We start from the raw sequence: 16,070 nt of genomic DNA, 5'->3' as shown, positions 1-16,070 counted from the left end.
TTGTATGGGAGATGTTAAGTAACAATACCTGCAAGGTAATATTAAGCATGAGACTGGTGCAGCTCCATCTTTATCTGTCCGTCCTATTGCCAGTCAAACAATCTCTCTCACTCTCTCTCTTTCTCTCTCTCTCTCCCTCTCCCTCTCTCTCCCTCCTCTTGCGCTCCGTCTCCCCTCCCATTCCTCCTCTTTCCACTCCTCTCACTCTCCCTGTCCCTTCCTCCTACTCTGCCTCTCAGGTTACGATGACTGGGGGTTTTCTTGCTTCCATCTCGTAGTGTGTTTGTATGTGTGTATGTGTGCGTGTGTGTGCGTGCGTGACTGGGTGTGTGTGTGTCTCCCTCTGCGCTGAGCTGTGTCCTTGTCCCTGCCTCCTGGCAGCAAGGAGCCACCCAGCAGCCGGTCTGTGATTGGGCAGGGGAGTGGGGTTCTTGACACAGTGCGGTGCTGACTGCTCTGGGACGTGTTTCAACAGATGGTCGAGGTTAGAGAGTGTCATCACATTGGAGAGAGGATTAGAAGAGAGAGGTTGTCTTCCAGGAGCCGTGTGGTCCCCCTACTCTTCAACCCCAAAATCCCAGCACCAAGACACAAACCCCTCTATGAGCGGAGGGAGACCCGGTGAAGAACCGCGAGGAGAAAACTCAAGAGAGAGAGGAATCCTAGCCTTGCCTCTCACTCGGCCAGCACTCTGCTCTCCTGCCTTCCAGGTACTTCACAACTCTCTCACTCCTTTTTCCTTCTCTGTTTTTACACCTTTTTTCCAGTGTCAGTGCCTGTTAGTTTATGAAGTCAGCAGTAAATGTCTGATGCAGTTCACAGCCAGGAGTTGGAGTCTTTACGTAGGGATTTATAGTGGTGGTCAGCTGTGCTCTTTCTGCAGTGAATCTGTGTTTGCCTGTACAGCAGCTCTATGTATGTGTGTGTATGTGTGTGTGAGTGTGTGTGCAGGACTTCATAGTTTTCCCCCTGAATGACAGGAATTCCCTCCATCGCAAATTCTTCCGTCTCAAGGGATTAGAAGGCAGCACATTCCATTAATGCCGTTTTTTCCTGATCCATAAGCGCTCATCTGTTAATCTGTACGTGTCTGAATTCAGGATGTTTAAAAGTCAAACTGTTTTCTGTCATCGAAAAGGTAGGCTGTGTAATGGAAGTGTGCATCAGGGGAATCCTGTAAGTTAGAAGTGTTTTTAAAAAAAAAGAAAACTTTTGTGTTCTTAATTAGTTTATCAGGAATGTGTCATTTTCTCATTTTCATCCAAAAACCTTAATAAAGATAAAAAGTTTTCATCAACTTTGTCAGGTCTGACAACAGGGTGGAGAAAAAAACATATTCTTTTTCTACATTTCTAAAACTCAGTGTGCCATTTAACATTACCTCACTTCAGCCCAGATAAGTTTTTTCATAAATCTTATTCAGAGTGCACTTCTGGCAGATGGTGTCAGTATACGCTAAATGGATGAGCTGCTGAAGACCGCTTTCCGGACAAACTGTCAGAGCTAAGCAGAGAGGCAGAGGCTCAGGGAATGTACACCTCACTTCAGCTATTTAACTCAAGTCAAGTGAGAAGGGAAACTTGCCAGTGGAGTGGGAATATGATGTATAGTATTTATACCTTGCTCCAGGCACTGTGTGTATATGTGTGTGTGTGTCTGTACGTGTGTGTGTGTACGAGGTGTTTGCAAATGGAGATTGTGCAGCTGTGAAAGGCTGTGTGGACAGCAGCCGGGCTGAGAGGAGAGGAGGTTGTATGGGTGAAAGCTCCTGTTGTGTGACTTTGTGTTTACCTTGGTAAACCAGTCGTAGCTACACTTCCTGCTTGTTACTCGAGGCATTTGTGATGCGACGACTGTTGCTTTAAGGCTCGGTGGAAATGTGCGGGCAAATTTTAGCTGCATAAGCAGATCGATCAGAGAAACAGTCAGAAGGTAAGTCGATCAGTCTTTTTTATCTTGGAAGACATTCTGGCACAGTTTGAATCATTGTGCAAAAGTTTTTTTTGCTCAGGGATTTCTTGCTTTTCTCTAATTCTAAATGCTGCAGCTGAACATATTTCATACTTAGATTTACATTTTGCTGCAGGTAGACTTTGAAGGAGCTGAGTGTGACTATGCCTGTAAAAAAAAAAAAAGACTTCTCTCTGTTCTCCAGTATTCTGAATCAGTGTGACTTATCTTTCCAAAATGATGAAATTACACTACAGCCCAGATCAAAGCTGATTGCTTTCACTAATCCTAATACACATAAGATATATCAGATTTCCTTACATCTCAACACTCTGAAGCAGTGATATGTCTCACTGACTGGAAAAGATGTAAAAACGTCCAACTCTGAGCATTGAGGAGACTGATCCATAAATCCACCCGTCATTTCATTCTCGACCCAGCAGCAGCGTTTAGATTGGATTTCTGATTTCCCTCCCCAGAGCACAGCCAAGGGCAGCTTTTTGGTGCGAGTTTAAAAACGCGGCGCTGACTGCCAGTTCAGAGGAGACGGGAGATCCTTTAAACAGTTTAACTTCACTGTGCTACAAACAAGAGCATGAGCAGCTGCTGCAAATAATTAGGTTCTGGGGGGTAGACGCTTGCCAAGACAAACGTTGTTCCAGTAGCGCCGCTGCCATCATTCGAATCTACTGTGTGTCTACCATGTGCGTGTGTGTGTGTGTGTGTGCAATCCATGCATGCACGTTAAGTGATTAATTCTACTGATAAGTGCAATGACTGACGGAGTGGAGGTGGCATCTGTGGTTTTTATTATTTGTACAAATATGGGCTTAAGTGTGTTTGTGCTTGCGTGCGTGTCTGTCTGTGTACACTCTCTCTCTCTTTTGCTACAGTGAATCAGACACTTCCCAGACATCTTGCACGACTTTATATGTGCTGAGTCACGAACAAGTTCCGAGGCACTCACGAATGACGTAGCAGTTGTCAAAGGAAATGAAAAAAGCACCAAACATGCGTATGCAGTGGTTCTAATAGGAGCCATACCTGTCACAGCTCCTGAGCTCCGTTAAGACTCCTGGATGAAGGAGCGGTGGAGTTTGAAGGAAAAGCACCTCAGCTGGTATTTTACCTTTTTCCGTTTCGTCTTTCTCATCAACTCCAAATCAAAAACCAGCCAGGGGGAGAGCTTTGACACGACGCCGCCATCTCCTCCCTGAATCAGCACCATAATTGTCTCAGCTGAGTCAGACTGTTATCACGCTGCATTTTACCTTCTCGGCTTGACCCTACAATGACAAGAAGCCACGTTTATGAATTCTATCATTACAGGGCCGTCTCTGCTGCAGTAAAAACTTTTAAAAAAACCGTCACAGCAGACTCTTTAGACTTCCAAAGAAATAGGAAGACGCTTCAACAAAAGAGGAGTTGCAACCCCAACTTTAAAAACCGGCTGATAATTCTGATAGATACAATGGAGCTCATTCTATGCAGCTTATCTTTTCTGGAAAGTACATTACCATATAACTATAGTTTGTGTGTGTTCCCCTGTGTGCGAGCATGTTAAGAAAAGATTTCCTCAACCATCCTCTCCTCCGGCACTTGTTTATCTCTTCAGCTTAATGATAGTGTTCCTCATGCTGGCCTGATTGCATAGTAACGCTGGAGTAGATTGCACAGTCCTATCGCTGCAAATGGCCAGTATTTGAACAGGGAGCATTTGGCATGCTTTTATTTATGTGGGAGCGATGTAGAAAGGCTATCTTTAGATGACTCAGCCACTTTCTTCCAGTTCCTTTTGTTGTCTGTACTAATCAAACATTGCCATGGAGTCTCAATACACACACGCACGCACGCAGCCCTTGACTTGCGAGGACGTATATACGTATATCCAGGGGGAAAAAACTGCCAAGCACATCTGGATGAGCACAGACACACACACATCATAGTTCTATTTCGGGGTTATTTGGGAGCTCACAATAGCACCCCCATGTGTTTGTTCAGCCTCTCATTTGAGCAGTAAAAGGTCAGGGCATGCAAACATCACATCCAGCTCATCACTGGCAGGAATGTGTCTGACTCTACTCATCCCCCGTGTTTTCAGCTTCTGCCTGATGATCAGTTGGAAAAATACGAAAATATATGTTTTGGGAGGAAAAGATCTAGCAACAGCCAGGACTGATCTCAGGCCAGATACTTGTAAACTTGGACAGGAGGATGAATGGAGTGAGAGAAGCTGTTGGATTTGCTGTTTGTGGCCCAAAACTGCACTTTGATGAATAAAAGCCTGCATGGGTGAGAGAAAGAAAAGAAGGATGTTCATGCTTTTCTCTGGGATGTCCGGAGCTGCTTTTGTTCAAATGTCACCGCACATAGATGCAGCATGGACTTAAGAGGGAGAAAGAGAAAGCTGGGTCAAGAGAGACAACAGCGAGGGGGAAGTGGAGGAGGGATAAAGAAGAGGAGGCCAAGATAAGAGAGAAGGGGAGGTGTGAACAAAGAGGAGAGGAAAGTAAGAGTTTGAAGTGGTGGGAAAGGAGCCAGTGATCTTGTCGCGATCAGAGGCTTGATCTCGTGCACATGTTCTCGGTTGTCACCCACACGTGTGCACATTTGCAACACATGGACACAAACATAATCTTCTTGTGGCACAGGCGCGCACAAAGGGGAAAACATAGAGAAACGTGTACATTCATACACACACACACACACACACACATACACATTCTCCTTGAGCTTTACCCCCCTCCATCCTCCCACCCCCCAGAGAGCTGCACTGTCCCTGCTTTGTCATCTCTCTTGTCCAATAATCCCCTCCCCAGGGAGAAGCAATCTGTTTTAGATTTGAAAGAGAAAGGGCCCTGCCTGTATCACGTACAATTAAGCAGCCGTCAGAATGCGTCGGCGAAAGTTTGGAGGGAGAAGTGCTGCCGCTGGGGGGTTGTCCCTTTCATCCGCCGCCTTTCCAGAATGGAGATAATGGGGTGGGAGGGTTGGAGGGGTTGGGAATGGATGGATGGGGGGGGGGGGTGGTGCGAGGGGGCAGTGGGAATGAATACGTTTCCTCACCCCTCCATCCCGCTCCACAGCTCGACTAATAGAAGCCAGCATGCGTTTGTTTCAGCTCTTCTGCCCCCTTTCTTCCCTTCTCCCCTGGAGCGGGCAAACACATTCAGCCTCTGCCAGCGCTCCCCTCCTCTGCCCGTGTGCATCTATGTGTGTGTGTGTGTGTGTGTGTATGTGTGCATGCACAAGCGGTTATATGTGTGGACTTGGCCATGTGCTGCTGGTAGCCTCTGGTCTTGTTTGCCCTTACTCGAACAGCCCCCCCGACTTTGCCATTTGGATGCTGGATCTTTGAGCAGTCGTGGTATTAAAGCTTGAGTAACTTTGTTTATGCTGACAAGGTCCCACATTGCATGACATGCATTATCTTGGCTTTATTTATTTTCTTGAATTGCCCACGGCAAGTTCAAGAGACACCCATCCAAACTCCACTGAACATGTTGGATGATGTATTGACTGCATTCCATCAACTCTGACTTGAGTGTAAAGGAATGGAAGCACTTGGCGGGGTAAGCTCCCTGTTTTATGCTTTGTAAGCTAAACTGTCTCTCAGTACTGTTAGATATGGTATTTTAGGTATTTTTGCAATGCATTTAGGTATGAAGCTCTTACCAAGCAGGATAAAGTTAATGAAATTACAAATGACGTTACTGCATGCTTTGGAAAGCCACACGCTGAGCCAGAGGCAGTGGAAAGGAGAAGCCCCCCCACCCTGTGTACAAATTACAGGTTATGCATTTGTCTGCACTCAACTCTGACTGTTTGACTCAGTCGTGCATATACACATACAGCATATGATATCCAAACACATACAGGCATTATGTGCCCACAGGCATCGGACAGAGGGGAGTGCTGCTGCTGAACAGGCACAGGTGCAATCGGGACAAATACAGTTTTTATGACTGGTATCATGTTGGTGTGTCACAGCCACCGAGAAGTTTGTTTATGGCGTCCAGGGTCACGCAGGCAAGTTCTCATGGTCTATGTTTGTCTACGGTTCCCAGAGAATACGCCTGCACATGCTCCACATTTTCGGGGTGTTTAGTTTCATGCGCCAGCAGCAGCAGCAGCAGCAGCAGCAGCAGCAGCAGCAGCAGCGCTACACTTAACTGGGGTTTGCTGACTGAGCTGCAAACGTCGCCACTATTATTGTTTTTTTTCTTTTTAATGATTTGCCTCTTGGAACAGAGTCGTTACATAAAGTAATTAGGGTAATTTCTACTGAATGTTGAATGTTCGTTGACATTTTCATTCATTTCTATGAGCAGTAGGTGCCTTCATAGATCAGCAGATGAAACTGCTTCCATAAGATTAAGCATTTTTCAGGCCATTTCACTAGTGGCTAAAAGGATTAAACAGCATCTTGGTCCGACCTCGGCAGTAATATCATTATCACATATTTAGCCAGCTTATTGGCTCAACCTAAACATCCATTGGCAACAATAAATTTATTACTAGGTCTATTATGTTAATTGGCGTAGAACTATTTCACAATAAATTTTAAGCCTTTTTATTCCATCCAAGACAGTACAGACTGTATAATGAGAAACTGCATTTTTATTCTAGGCACAGACCTGTGCAAATGCAAAGATGGAACAAAGTAGAGCTCAGTTTTGTATGTAAAACCTTTGTCTACCTCCTTAGTAAATCAAGTTAACACCTCTCTCTCTTTTTTTTTTGTTAATTTGTAACCCGTGTGTGTGGAGAGAGAAGTCCATTCCTTCCTAATTACTTGTTACTACTCAACAACACACGTCTTTTTTTCCCCTTTGTCAATGTCCACATTATACAAGAGAGAATTCAAGTCACACTTCTGAAGTCAGTAGTCAGTGAACTGTACAGGGCTTTTGAACTTGGTAACCTGCCGAAAAAAGTCTAGTCTTTCTTTCTTTCTTTCTTTCTTTCTTTCTTTCTTTCTTTCTTTCTTTCTTTCTTTCTTTCTTTCTTTCTTTCTTTCAGTTTGTTGATCTTTCTTTCCTTCTTAGTTCTGTCATTCTTTCGTTCTGTCATTCTTTCTAACTTTCTTTCTTTCTTTCTTCTGTGCCACCATGCTGATGATTTCATGGAAAAGAAGTCAATCTCTTTATTCTTGACAATTACCTCAGTGGAAACCCATTGAAGCAATTTGCCATAGCTCTCTTTTGTGGTAAAAGGAATAATTTATCTGGGGTATATTTGACGCGTCAAAGAGACACGAAAGCCACCCGTGAGTGAGCAATACATTCTGCTCCCTCTCGCTCCGACTTTCTGTGCAGCTCTCGCAGCCTGATAGAGTGTTTCTGATGAGAGTGTGGGTTTTGACAACAAAGTGGCTGCAGGAATATGAATGTGCTGCATTTTATTCATCGAAGGTCGCCTGTCGCTAATGGTTTCCATTCATGCCTCAGAATAGATTTAACAAGAAAGTGCAGTCGCTATAGGCTCCTATCATATAACTTTGGCTGCAGATCCTCTGATTGTGATTCCATGTTTTCATATCGCACTCTAAATCAGAGGAGTTTTCCCCCTTGTTTAAACCCCCCCTCCCGCACTCTCTCACCCTTTTCCTCACCCTCTTGAATCTGCTTTTCCACTTGTAAAATCGAACCTTACTTGAAAGGCAAGTCTCTTGGATCAGCGGGGGAAAAAAGTAGAAAAACATTACGCCGAGGTAATTCGATGTATATCAGGGCCATAAATATATACATCGAACGAGTACACATATATCACACCAGTCATGTTGACTGACAATCCCATCTGTCACATTAGATTTTTTTTTCTCAAAAAATACAGAGCTCAACAAAGGGCGCTCACAGTTCAGGATATGAACATTTAAATACACAGCACCTTCAGGACAGGAACGCACATGCACACACCCATATACAAATAAATACAGGCCCGTTTCTCAAATGACCTTGAGCGTTTTAATCACTTCCTTCTTGGGGTGCTCGGAACCCCCTCATGATTTCCAGCAGACCACCTGGTGGCCCGCAACCATTCCCACTTTGAAGTTTATTGGACCAGGATTCATTTAATTATACATTAAGATGCATCCATAATATTGATGGGATGGCCCGGCAGCCTTGGCACTACAAAGGGACTCTTACCAGGTCCGAGAGAAACATGAGGGGTTTGACTAATAGCCGTGAATGCACCCACTCCAGGTTCACATTTCACTGAATTGAGGCCATTCTTCCTCATTAAAGTGGCCTGCGTTGTTCCCTAAACACACCGCATACCGATGGATGGGAATAATTTCTAGCTGTAACATCTGACGTTTTATAGTCGCGACGTGGACGAAACGAAAAAGATCCTGCGTGCGCCCGTCCAGGTAGAAAGCGGCGCAGTCGTAAACATGTCGGAACAAAGAGCCAGTGATCTCTCCTCACGACGTTGCACTTGGTTTTCTCACTGGAATTTTGTCATAGAACCTACACCAATTTGGGCATTTCGGTCAAACAAATCAGTGGAGTTAAGAGTCTGAAAACACCAAGGTTTGAGCCCGTTCCCAGTGCGTAGCCACAGCCAAGTGAGTGCACTGGGACAGAGCTCTCCTTCAGTCAGCCCAGCGTGGCTGACGGGTGGGTCTCGGCGGGTACAATGTGCTGCCCTTGGCCTGCCGGGGACAGCGGGCCCTGACACAGGCCCTCCACAGTGTAAAAGGCCCTCGTCAGTCCTCATGGCAGCAGACCAGCCGAATTCCCTCGGATTATAGAAATATTTGGACAAACCTCAGTATTAATCTAAGACCTCGCCATAATCATTTTTTCCCTTCTGAAATGCAGCGCAGTCAGCATATACTGAAAATTGTCACCGATCTGAAGCGAAAGATTCACGCTGTGTGCCGTCTTTATCTCTTCTGAATTGTTTCCCAGGTCAGTTTGCAACTTAACACGCACTCTGTCATAACTTTCATTCCCTGCTTTCCGCAGTGCCCTCGCGGTGGACGTTTGACATATGACTGCACACTTTTACTGAGAAGCTTTTCACCGTTATTGCCAGTTATGCAGTCTATGGTCACAGAACAGCCTATACAGAATCCAAAGTATGCCATCAGACTTTAATTCCCCCCACTCTTAGCAATTATTCCTCTGTGACTTGGCCGCCGGAGAGATGGACTGGGCAAATGGAGAGGGAGTGAGAGAGAGGGAAGGGAGAATGGGCAGGAATAAGAGGGGATTTAAGGTACTTTGAAATGGCCATTGTCCTTAATAGCAGGGTCCTTTTATGAATGAGTGATTTACTTTAGTGGGGCATGGCATCTGGTTTGGGTTTGACTTGCATCTTGTTTTGGGAAAATGAACCCCCTCACCTCCAGACACACCATGTTAACTTGAACAAGAACCAAAGGAGGTGGGCAGACGCACGGTAGTGGACAAATTTGTTGCTTTAAGGCATGCATTGATTCAGTGATGTGTGTTTTTTTATTTATTTTTATTTTTTATAGACGACTTCTCTAGTGTGTCTGCTGTTTTTGCTCTGACAGCTGATAAACATGCAGCCTGCCACCGCTGAACAGAAATGAAGAAAGATGCAGCCTGTTTCCCATTGTTAAAGCGAACGTGCAGGCTGATCACAACCAGGCTTTTACAAGACTTTTGTTACCTTCATACCTCCGTACCGAACCCCCTCCGCTCAGTGTTTTCTTCCTCCAGAGTTTCCCCTCTTAACCCCTGTGTGTGGGTAGCCTCAGGTTGCTGAGGTTAGGTTAAACAAGCCACCATCAAAGCCATATTACCACTCGGGTCAGAGGAGGGTCAGGGTGCAGCAGGGTGTGTGGTTTGAGGCCCTAACTGGAGGGCACAACTGCCAGCCAGCCGAATAGTACTGCCCTGGATGGTTACACAAGCAGCAAATCTATTATGTTCAGCTTTACTCGTTGCACAAAGCACAGCTGTCTGTGTAGCCATACCGAATCACTGAGCAATGCTGCTTGTGCCAAAGGAGAGTAAGTGAAAGAGCTGTTTTCTGCAAGTAAAGTAGGAAAAAACCTTTACTATCATGAAAGTAAAAGATTAGCGGGGTGTTGAGGTGCGCTAAAAGTCCCTGGTGTTGATGGCCATTAATCTGAAAATTGCACATCTTTTATGTATCTGGCAGCTGCGTGACTGAAAACTCCATAGTAGTCTTTTTGTTCTCGTCCTTTGAACCCCTGGGCATTTTCACGTTCCTCCGATCCATCCCCAATATTCCTCCACCCGGCTTAACCATGATGAGTACAGTAAAGGCTCATTTAAAGGGTCATTAGTGCTAATCCCCCAAAACAATGAGGAAGGAGAAACAATGCGCTCCCTAGTCCTCCGACTCCGTCCAGGAATAAAGACCTCTTGTCTGCTGCACAGATGTATAGAGTAGACCTGTTTTACTTATATCACGCTAGATGACGTCAATAAATGACTCGTTCAAAATGAAGTGTTTATGAAAATGACATGAGACATTATTCTCACACAGGGTTCTCACGGTGTTCTTGAAACTGGCAACATTTATTTCAACTCAGATCTTGGAGGCGAGTGAGAAGCGGTGGCAGTAACAGGAGAGATCTCCAGAAGCCAAAGATGTAATAACTTTCAGATCTCAACATATCAACGCGCAGTGTTTTGTGTACTTACAGTGTATTTTAGTTGTTTAGTTGTGAACAGATCCAGTCGTGTTTAGAGCTGAATGTACTGACTGGGCATCTGCATCGCTGCCTCTCATCCTTGAGTGTGCCTGAGGGCAAGAACTCCAGATAACACTTTGTTAAGTGTGTGTACAAAACAGAGCGCTTAGAAGTGACCGTGTTTGAACACACAGATCTAATTCAGTTGATCTTATTCAGTTAGTCCTGGTAATAGACTGTCCAATCTCAGCTACTTAGCTACTTTAGAAATTTTAAATCTGGAACGGATAGTTTTCAATTTACAGATCAATAGAATATATTTAATGTTTCTCCTTCTGTTGAAGAAAGGTTATGTTATTCATTTTTATATGTATTTTAAGATCATTTGCATCCATGCTCAATGCAGGTGCTTCAGATCAGTACAGGCCATAGACGACATTATGTTTAGCTCATTACATTAAATGTTGAATTTATAGAAAGGCTTATTCTGATAGAGGCACACTCACATGAGATTGTTTTCACAGCTTAACTGTGTTTTACTTCAAAGTATTCACAAAATGCTAAATATTCATCACTGCAATTTTGGTTATATGTAAAGTCATGCTCAAAGGTCAACGGGGAAACTTGCGACACGTGTTACAGGCCTTAATACAGCCAACCAACTGCCATCACTTCATCTCTGCTCTGCAAACAGCAGCTGCTTTATCCTACACACCGGTCTTGTCAGTTAGCTTGGTATTTCCTTTAGCCGCTTCATGTCCCATATGTCATATTAACAGTCCAGGGTCTTATGGATGCTATATAAATAAAGTGTGCCGTTTCTTTTGATGAGCGGTCACTTTGAGACGCGAGGCTGTCAAAGACGAGGATACCTCTGGCAGGGCCGCCGCTACTAGAAACGCTCTCCTTAATAAATGAACTTCAGATGACCTATTGAGGGAAGTGGATCAGGTGAAATTAAGTTAGGACGAGAGGTAACTCAAAGGACAAGGGGACGTCTCGCTCTTATTCCTCTCCAGCAGCTGTGTCGCCTCACTTGCGTAGGTTCGGGTCTGTCTGCGTCTTCATTGGCTGCTATGTGTGGCACTTTATTAGCCCGGCCATCTCAGTCACTTCAGACAGTGTCGCCATTGATACCACAATAGCTAACCACATCAGCGCCACAACATTTGTATCAGATTCCACAATGAATTGGCTATTTTCTCACTTCTCCGAGTCGCATGAAGAGGCTATTGCTGGGAACCATTGGCATGTAAAATTGAATTTGCACTGGGCGCTAACATTACACTATCTGGCTGACTGGCTTACAGTTGATTTCAGGTCTTCCACAGCTTGACAGAAATAGAGACTTGAGTTTTTTCTTCTTCTAGATACGGGCTCTGTCTATTGTTTCTGGGAAGAGTTCCCATTTATGTAGGAGGACGTGGAACCTCTCAGCAGGAGAATGTGTTTTTGTGGGAGAGAGACGAATGTGTGTGTGTGTGTGTGTGTGTGTATGTCAGTGTCTTATGACTTTTTGCGTGTTACCATATGTTTGCACAGTAGTTTGTGTTGTGTGTGTAATTCACTGTGAGGTTCTGTGCACTCTGCCACCCTGCGCTGGAGGGGTGTTTGTCCAAACGGCGCCAATGTTTGCACAGGGCTGTCACGATGACTGGGCTGGCTGGGCCCGGACACTGCTCGTCTGAAATGCAGGACCAGACCAAAGTGCTCTTAAAGCTCCGTCTGAAGCTCTGCTGCTTATCACAGGCCAGCATCTGCCCCGGAGAAAAGAGCAGATACAGAAATGTGCAACACGACTCTCCTCGCATCTTGACACAAATTCTTAATTGGAAGATTTGTATTCATGATCAACAGAGTTGCTGTAATAACAAAAATGATTTGCATTTCAGCCTTGAGATTTTTTCCACACTGGTCCAGACTGTCTTCCATTATGTGTCAGACACCATAAGTGATCAATTATTTGAGTTTATAGTTTGTAGCCTTTGCCAGCTTGGACTGGCTCTTTGTGGAAATGAGGGTATGTGTGTGTGTGTGTGTGTGTGTGTGTGTGTGTGTGGGTGGGGTGGGGGCGGGGGCTGCTCAGTGGGGTTTGACCAGGCTCAGGTGTTACGGACCTGCCATTTGCCTACAGGCCATTAACTCAGAATAGGAAGCAGTATGGTGCCACTCAGTGGGACTGCTGTCCATAAGGCCCTTTTTCACAGGCAATGATGGAGTGCTCATTATTACAGCGTCATGGTTCATCTCATAGCCACAAGCCATAAAACCACATATATTATTATTGCAGAACATTACCTGCTAATTTATGTCATGTATATACCTGTGAACTCTGTCTTGTGATGTGGATTTATGGATTTATATTGGGAATGTGTTTTAAGCGGGGTGTCTCTTGGTAACAGCATGTTGACCAAACATCTGTTTCTCTGAAGTGGGTGAGTGTAGGCTGAAGTGATATTTATTTTCTATTGGTCACTGGCATTTATGCAAAAAAGACTTTTAATAGTCAGCCATGACATTGTAAGTGAGCAAGAGGCTCCAAAGTGCTGTGATGACTCAGTGGTAATCTGTGATTGGCGACAGTGGCACTGGGGTTAATGTAGCGGAACCCTCTCTCCGCCTCCCGTGCCCCCTAACTCCCTAACCCCCTCCCCCCTAGTGTGGTCCCATCCTCCCCACCGGCCCTCTGTCACGCTTGACTCACCGGGGGGTGACTTTTGAGTGACAGGTGGAAGGTGGATCGCGATTGGCTCGCACAGGAGAGCGGCCGTGGGTGTTTGAGCGCAGGCAGCCAATGGCGCGGTCTCGGCACACTTAGCTGAACAACAGCTCTCCAGTGGAGATGGAGAGTTTTTCCGTGCGTGAGAGTGTTATCTGACACAGGAGGAGAGAGTGAAAAACACAAGAAAAAGAACAAGGATATTGTGAGAAAAGACCAAATAAAAACTAAGACTCATGGGATTCTCTGAGGTGAGACGTGTGTTTTCTAGATCTTTCACTGCTGTTTTTGTTTTTTGAATGTTTTCGTAGGTTGCGGTGGTTCTGGTCAGGAGAGGTGATGTTGAGGGAATTTGTTTTTTAGCAGAGAGGACTGGTACAATTTCAGTCAGCATGCAACATGTGTTGGAACTGTTGGGTAAATTGTCCTTGGTACACTCGAGGGCTAAAGCGTGAAAGAATCTTTTCTGGCTTCTCTGTTTATGGATAAACTGTTTGAGCATGATTTGTGACCAGATGCACACAATTAATCTGAAGTAAATATGCTTAAATTTTCCTAGAATGAAACTTAGCTTTTCTCTGTGAGAGAGCAAAACTCAGTTCTCTCTTTTTCTACTTTAAAAATTGCCAACTTTATTTCTTTTTCCTCATGTTCCTTTTTTTGTTGCAATGGCTACATGTGTTTTCTCCTTCTGTCTCCTCACAGTCGACCACGGCTGCGAGAGCTGCCCGGGTTTGAGTGAGTGGCCTGGCTGGACCTCTCCTCCCTCCCCTCATCCCTCCGCTAATCCTCCCATCTACCCATCCCGTCTCCTGTCGTCTCGGACACCATGCTGATTCAGTGGCTGGCCTGGTTGGCCTTGCTGTCTCTGGACTGGGCTCCGGGCAGCTGGGCCTTCACCACCACCAGGGCTCAGGGCCTGAGGGGTCGCATCCAGAGAGACCGCAGAAACATCCGGCCTAACATCATCCTCATCATGACTGACGACCAGGATGTTGAGTTGGGTAAGCCTGGCGCACGTCCTGGTCTTCCTGGAATAATATGGGCCTTTTTTTAACCTTTCATGGGTTTTTCTTCCTCAAACAAGTCTCGGTTACAAAACATTTCTGTGATATTTTGCTCCTATTTTTCTCTCTTCACTGCCTTAATTAATTTCTTTGTCTTTGTGGGGATGTACATCAGGATGTATGTGGTCTTTCTCCACACATGAAATATTAAACAGAGGCCATAAGCCAGAGCTGAATGGCCATCTGGCCTATTAACTGATGAATTACAATTATTTTACCCCTCAGAGAGTCCAGTAGGAAAAGCTTAGATCATTTGCATGGACTGAATTTTGTTTTAATCAAGTACATAAATGCAGATAAGGCGGTGTACCTGCATCACTCAGCACCGCTCTTCGTACCTCGCCCACCAGGTTCTCTGCAGGTGATGAATAAAACCCGAAAACTCATGGAGGATGGTGGCACGACCTTCACCAACGCCTTCGTCAGCACACCCATGTGCTGCCCGTCACGGTCCTCAATGTTGACGGGCAAGTACGTCCACAACCACAACACCTACACCAACAACGAGAACTGCTCCTCCCCCTCCTGGCAAGCCCAGCACGAGCCACGCTCATTCGCTGTCTACCTCAACAACACCGGCTACAGGACAGGTTGGTGAAGATGAAGACATGGACACACACACACACACACACACACATAGAAACTTAAAATCAATAACCAGAGTTAAAAGCTTGTTGTATGTTTCAACACTTTGGTAACACTTTATTTGACGCCTATCTCTATAACGCATTAAAACCATACTAATGAGTTATAATGCAGTTATAGCACTGTATAACTATAGTTATAAACACTCATAAATGATCATAATGCTTTATAACAATAATCATAACACACTACAAAGCATTTTATCATGACTTATAAGGTCAGGTATTATAATACGTTATAATTGTTAGTAAGTCGCTGACAACGCCCACATCGATAATGCATTAGTGCATAGTTATAATGTGTTATAATTGGTTTATACACGTGTATAAGCCAATAAAGAGCATTATAGAGCATTATAACTCTATTATTATACTTGACCTTATAAGCCATTATAAAATGCTCTATGATGTGTTATCATAAGGCTTTATAACAATAAGCATGAGTGTTTATGATGATAGTTATACTCGTGTATGAGCCAATTATAACACATAACTATATTTATAATGCATTATCGATGTGGGCATTGTCAGTGAGTTACTAACAATTATAACGTATTATAATACCTGACCCTATAAGTCATGATAAAATGCTTTATAGTGTGTTATGATTATTGTTAAAAAGCATTATGATTATTAATGTGTTTATAGCTATAGTTATACAGTGCTATAACTGCATTATAACTCATAAGTACGGTTATAATGTGTTGTAGAGATAGGTGTCAAATAAAGTGCTACCAAAACATTTTGATATAGTGCTAATGGTGTATCTTTGTCTTTTTTTTATGGAAAAATTATTTTTTTCAGGTAATTCACCTGCATTGGGTACCATTTTACTCAGGGCCAAGAAACTGTCAGTCAGCACCAGCTCAGATCTCCTCCTGGCCATTCTATATTCACATTAGTAAGCTAGACTCCACCACCCTGCCTGCCTGTCTGCTGTGAGAAATGCAAACACAGTGTGCGTGCCAGGTCGCTGTAGTGTCTCCTCAGACAGTATCTCTGTGAGTGATGGGCAGGCGTTGGACTGGGCAGCTCAGTGGGGTCCTGTG

General features: G+C 44.5%; 1 protein-coding gene across 2 annotated transcripts in view; it reads left to right on the top strand.

Annotated features, from left to right (window-relative positions):
• Nucleotides 1-260: 260 nt before the first annotated feature.
• sulf1 (sulfatase 1) overlaps nucleotides 261-16,070 on the top strand; it is a 38,261-nt gene continuing 22,451 nt past the window's right edge. For both annotated transcript variants that reach the window (XM_085763663.1, XM_085763661.1), the window contains exons 1-3: nucleotides 261-710; nucleotides 14,016-14,314; nucleotides 14,728-14,967. In XM_085763663.1, coding sequence (XP_085619789.1) covers nucleotides 14,140-14,314; nucleotides 14,728-14,967 — 415 coding nt within the window. In that variant the 5' untranslated portion in view covers nucleotides 261-710; nucleotides 14,016-14,139. The remainder of the gene's footprint in view (nucleotides 711-14,015; nucleotides 14,315-14,727; nucleotides 14,968-16,070) is intronic.

This window comes from Trachurus japonicus, chromosome 20 (genome assembly GCF_045865225.1).
Source record: "Trachurus japonicus isolate A0001 chromosome 20, Traja_1.0".
Lineage (NCBI taxonomy): Eukaryota > Metazoa > Chordata > Actinopteri > Carangiformes > Carangidae > Trachurus > Trachurus japonicus.
The sequence above is the reverse complement of the archived record's forward strand: the minus strand, read 5'-3'. Positions and strand labels throughout refer to the sequence as shown.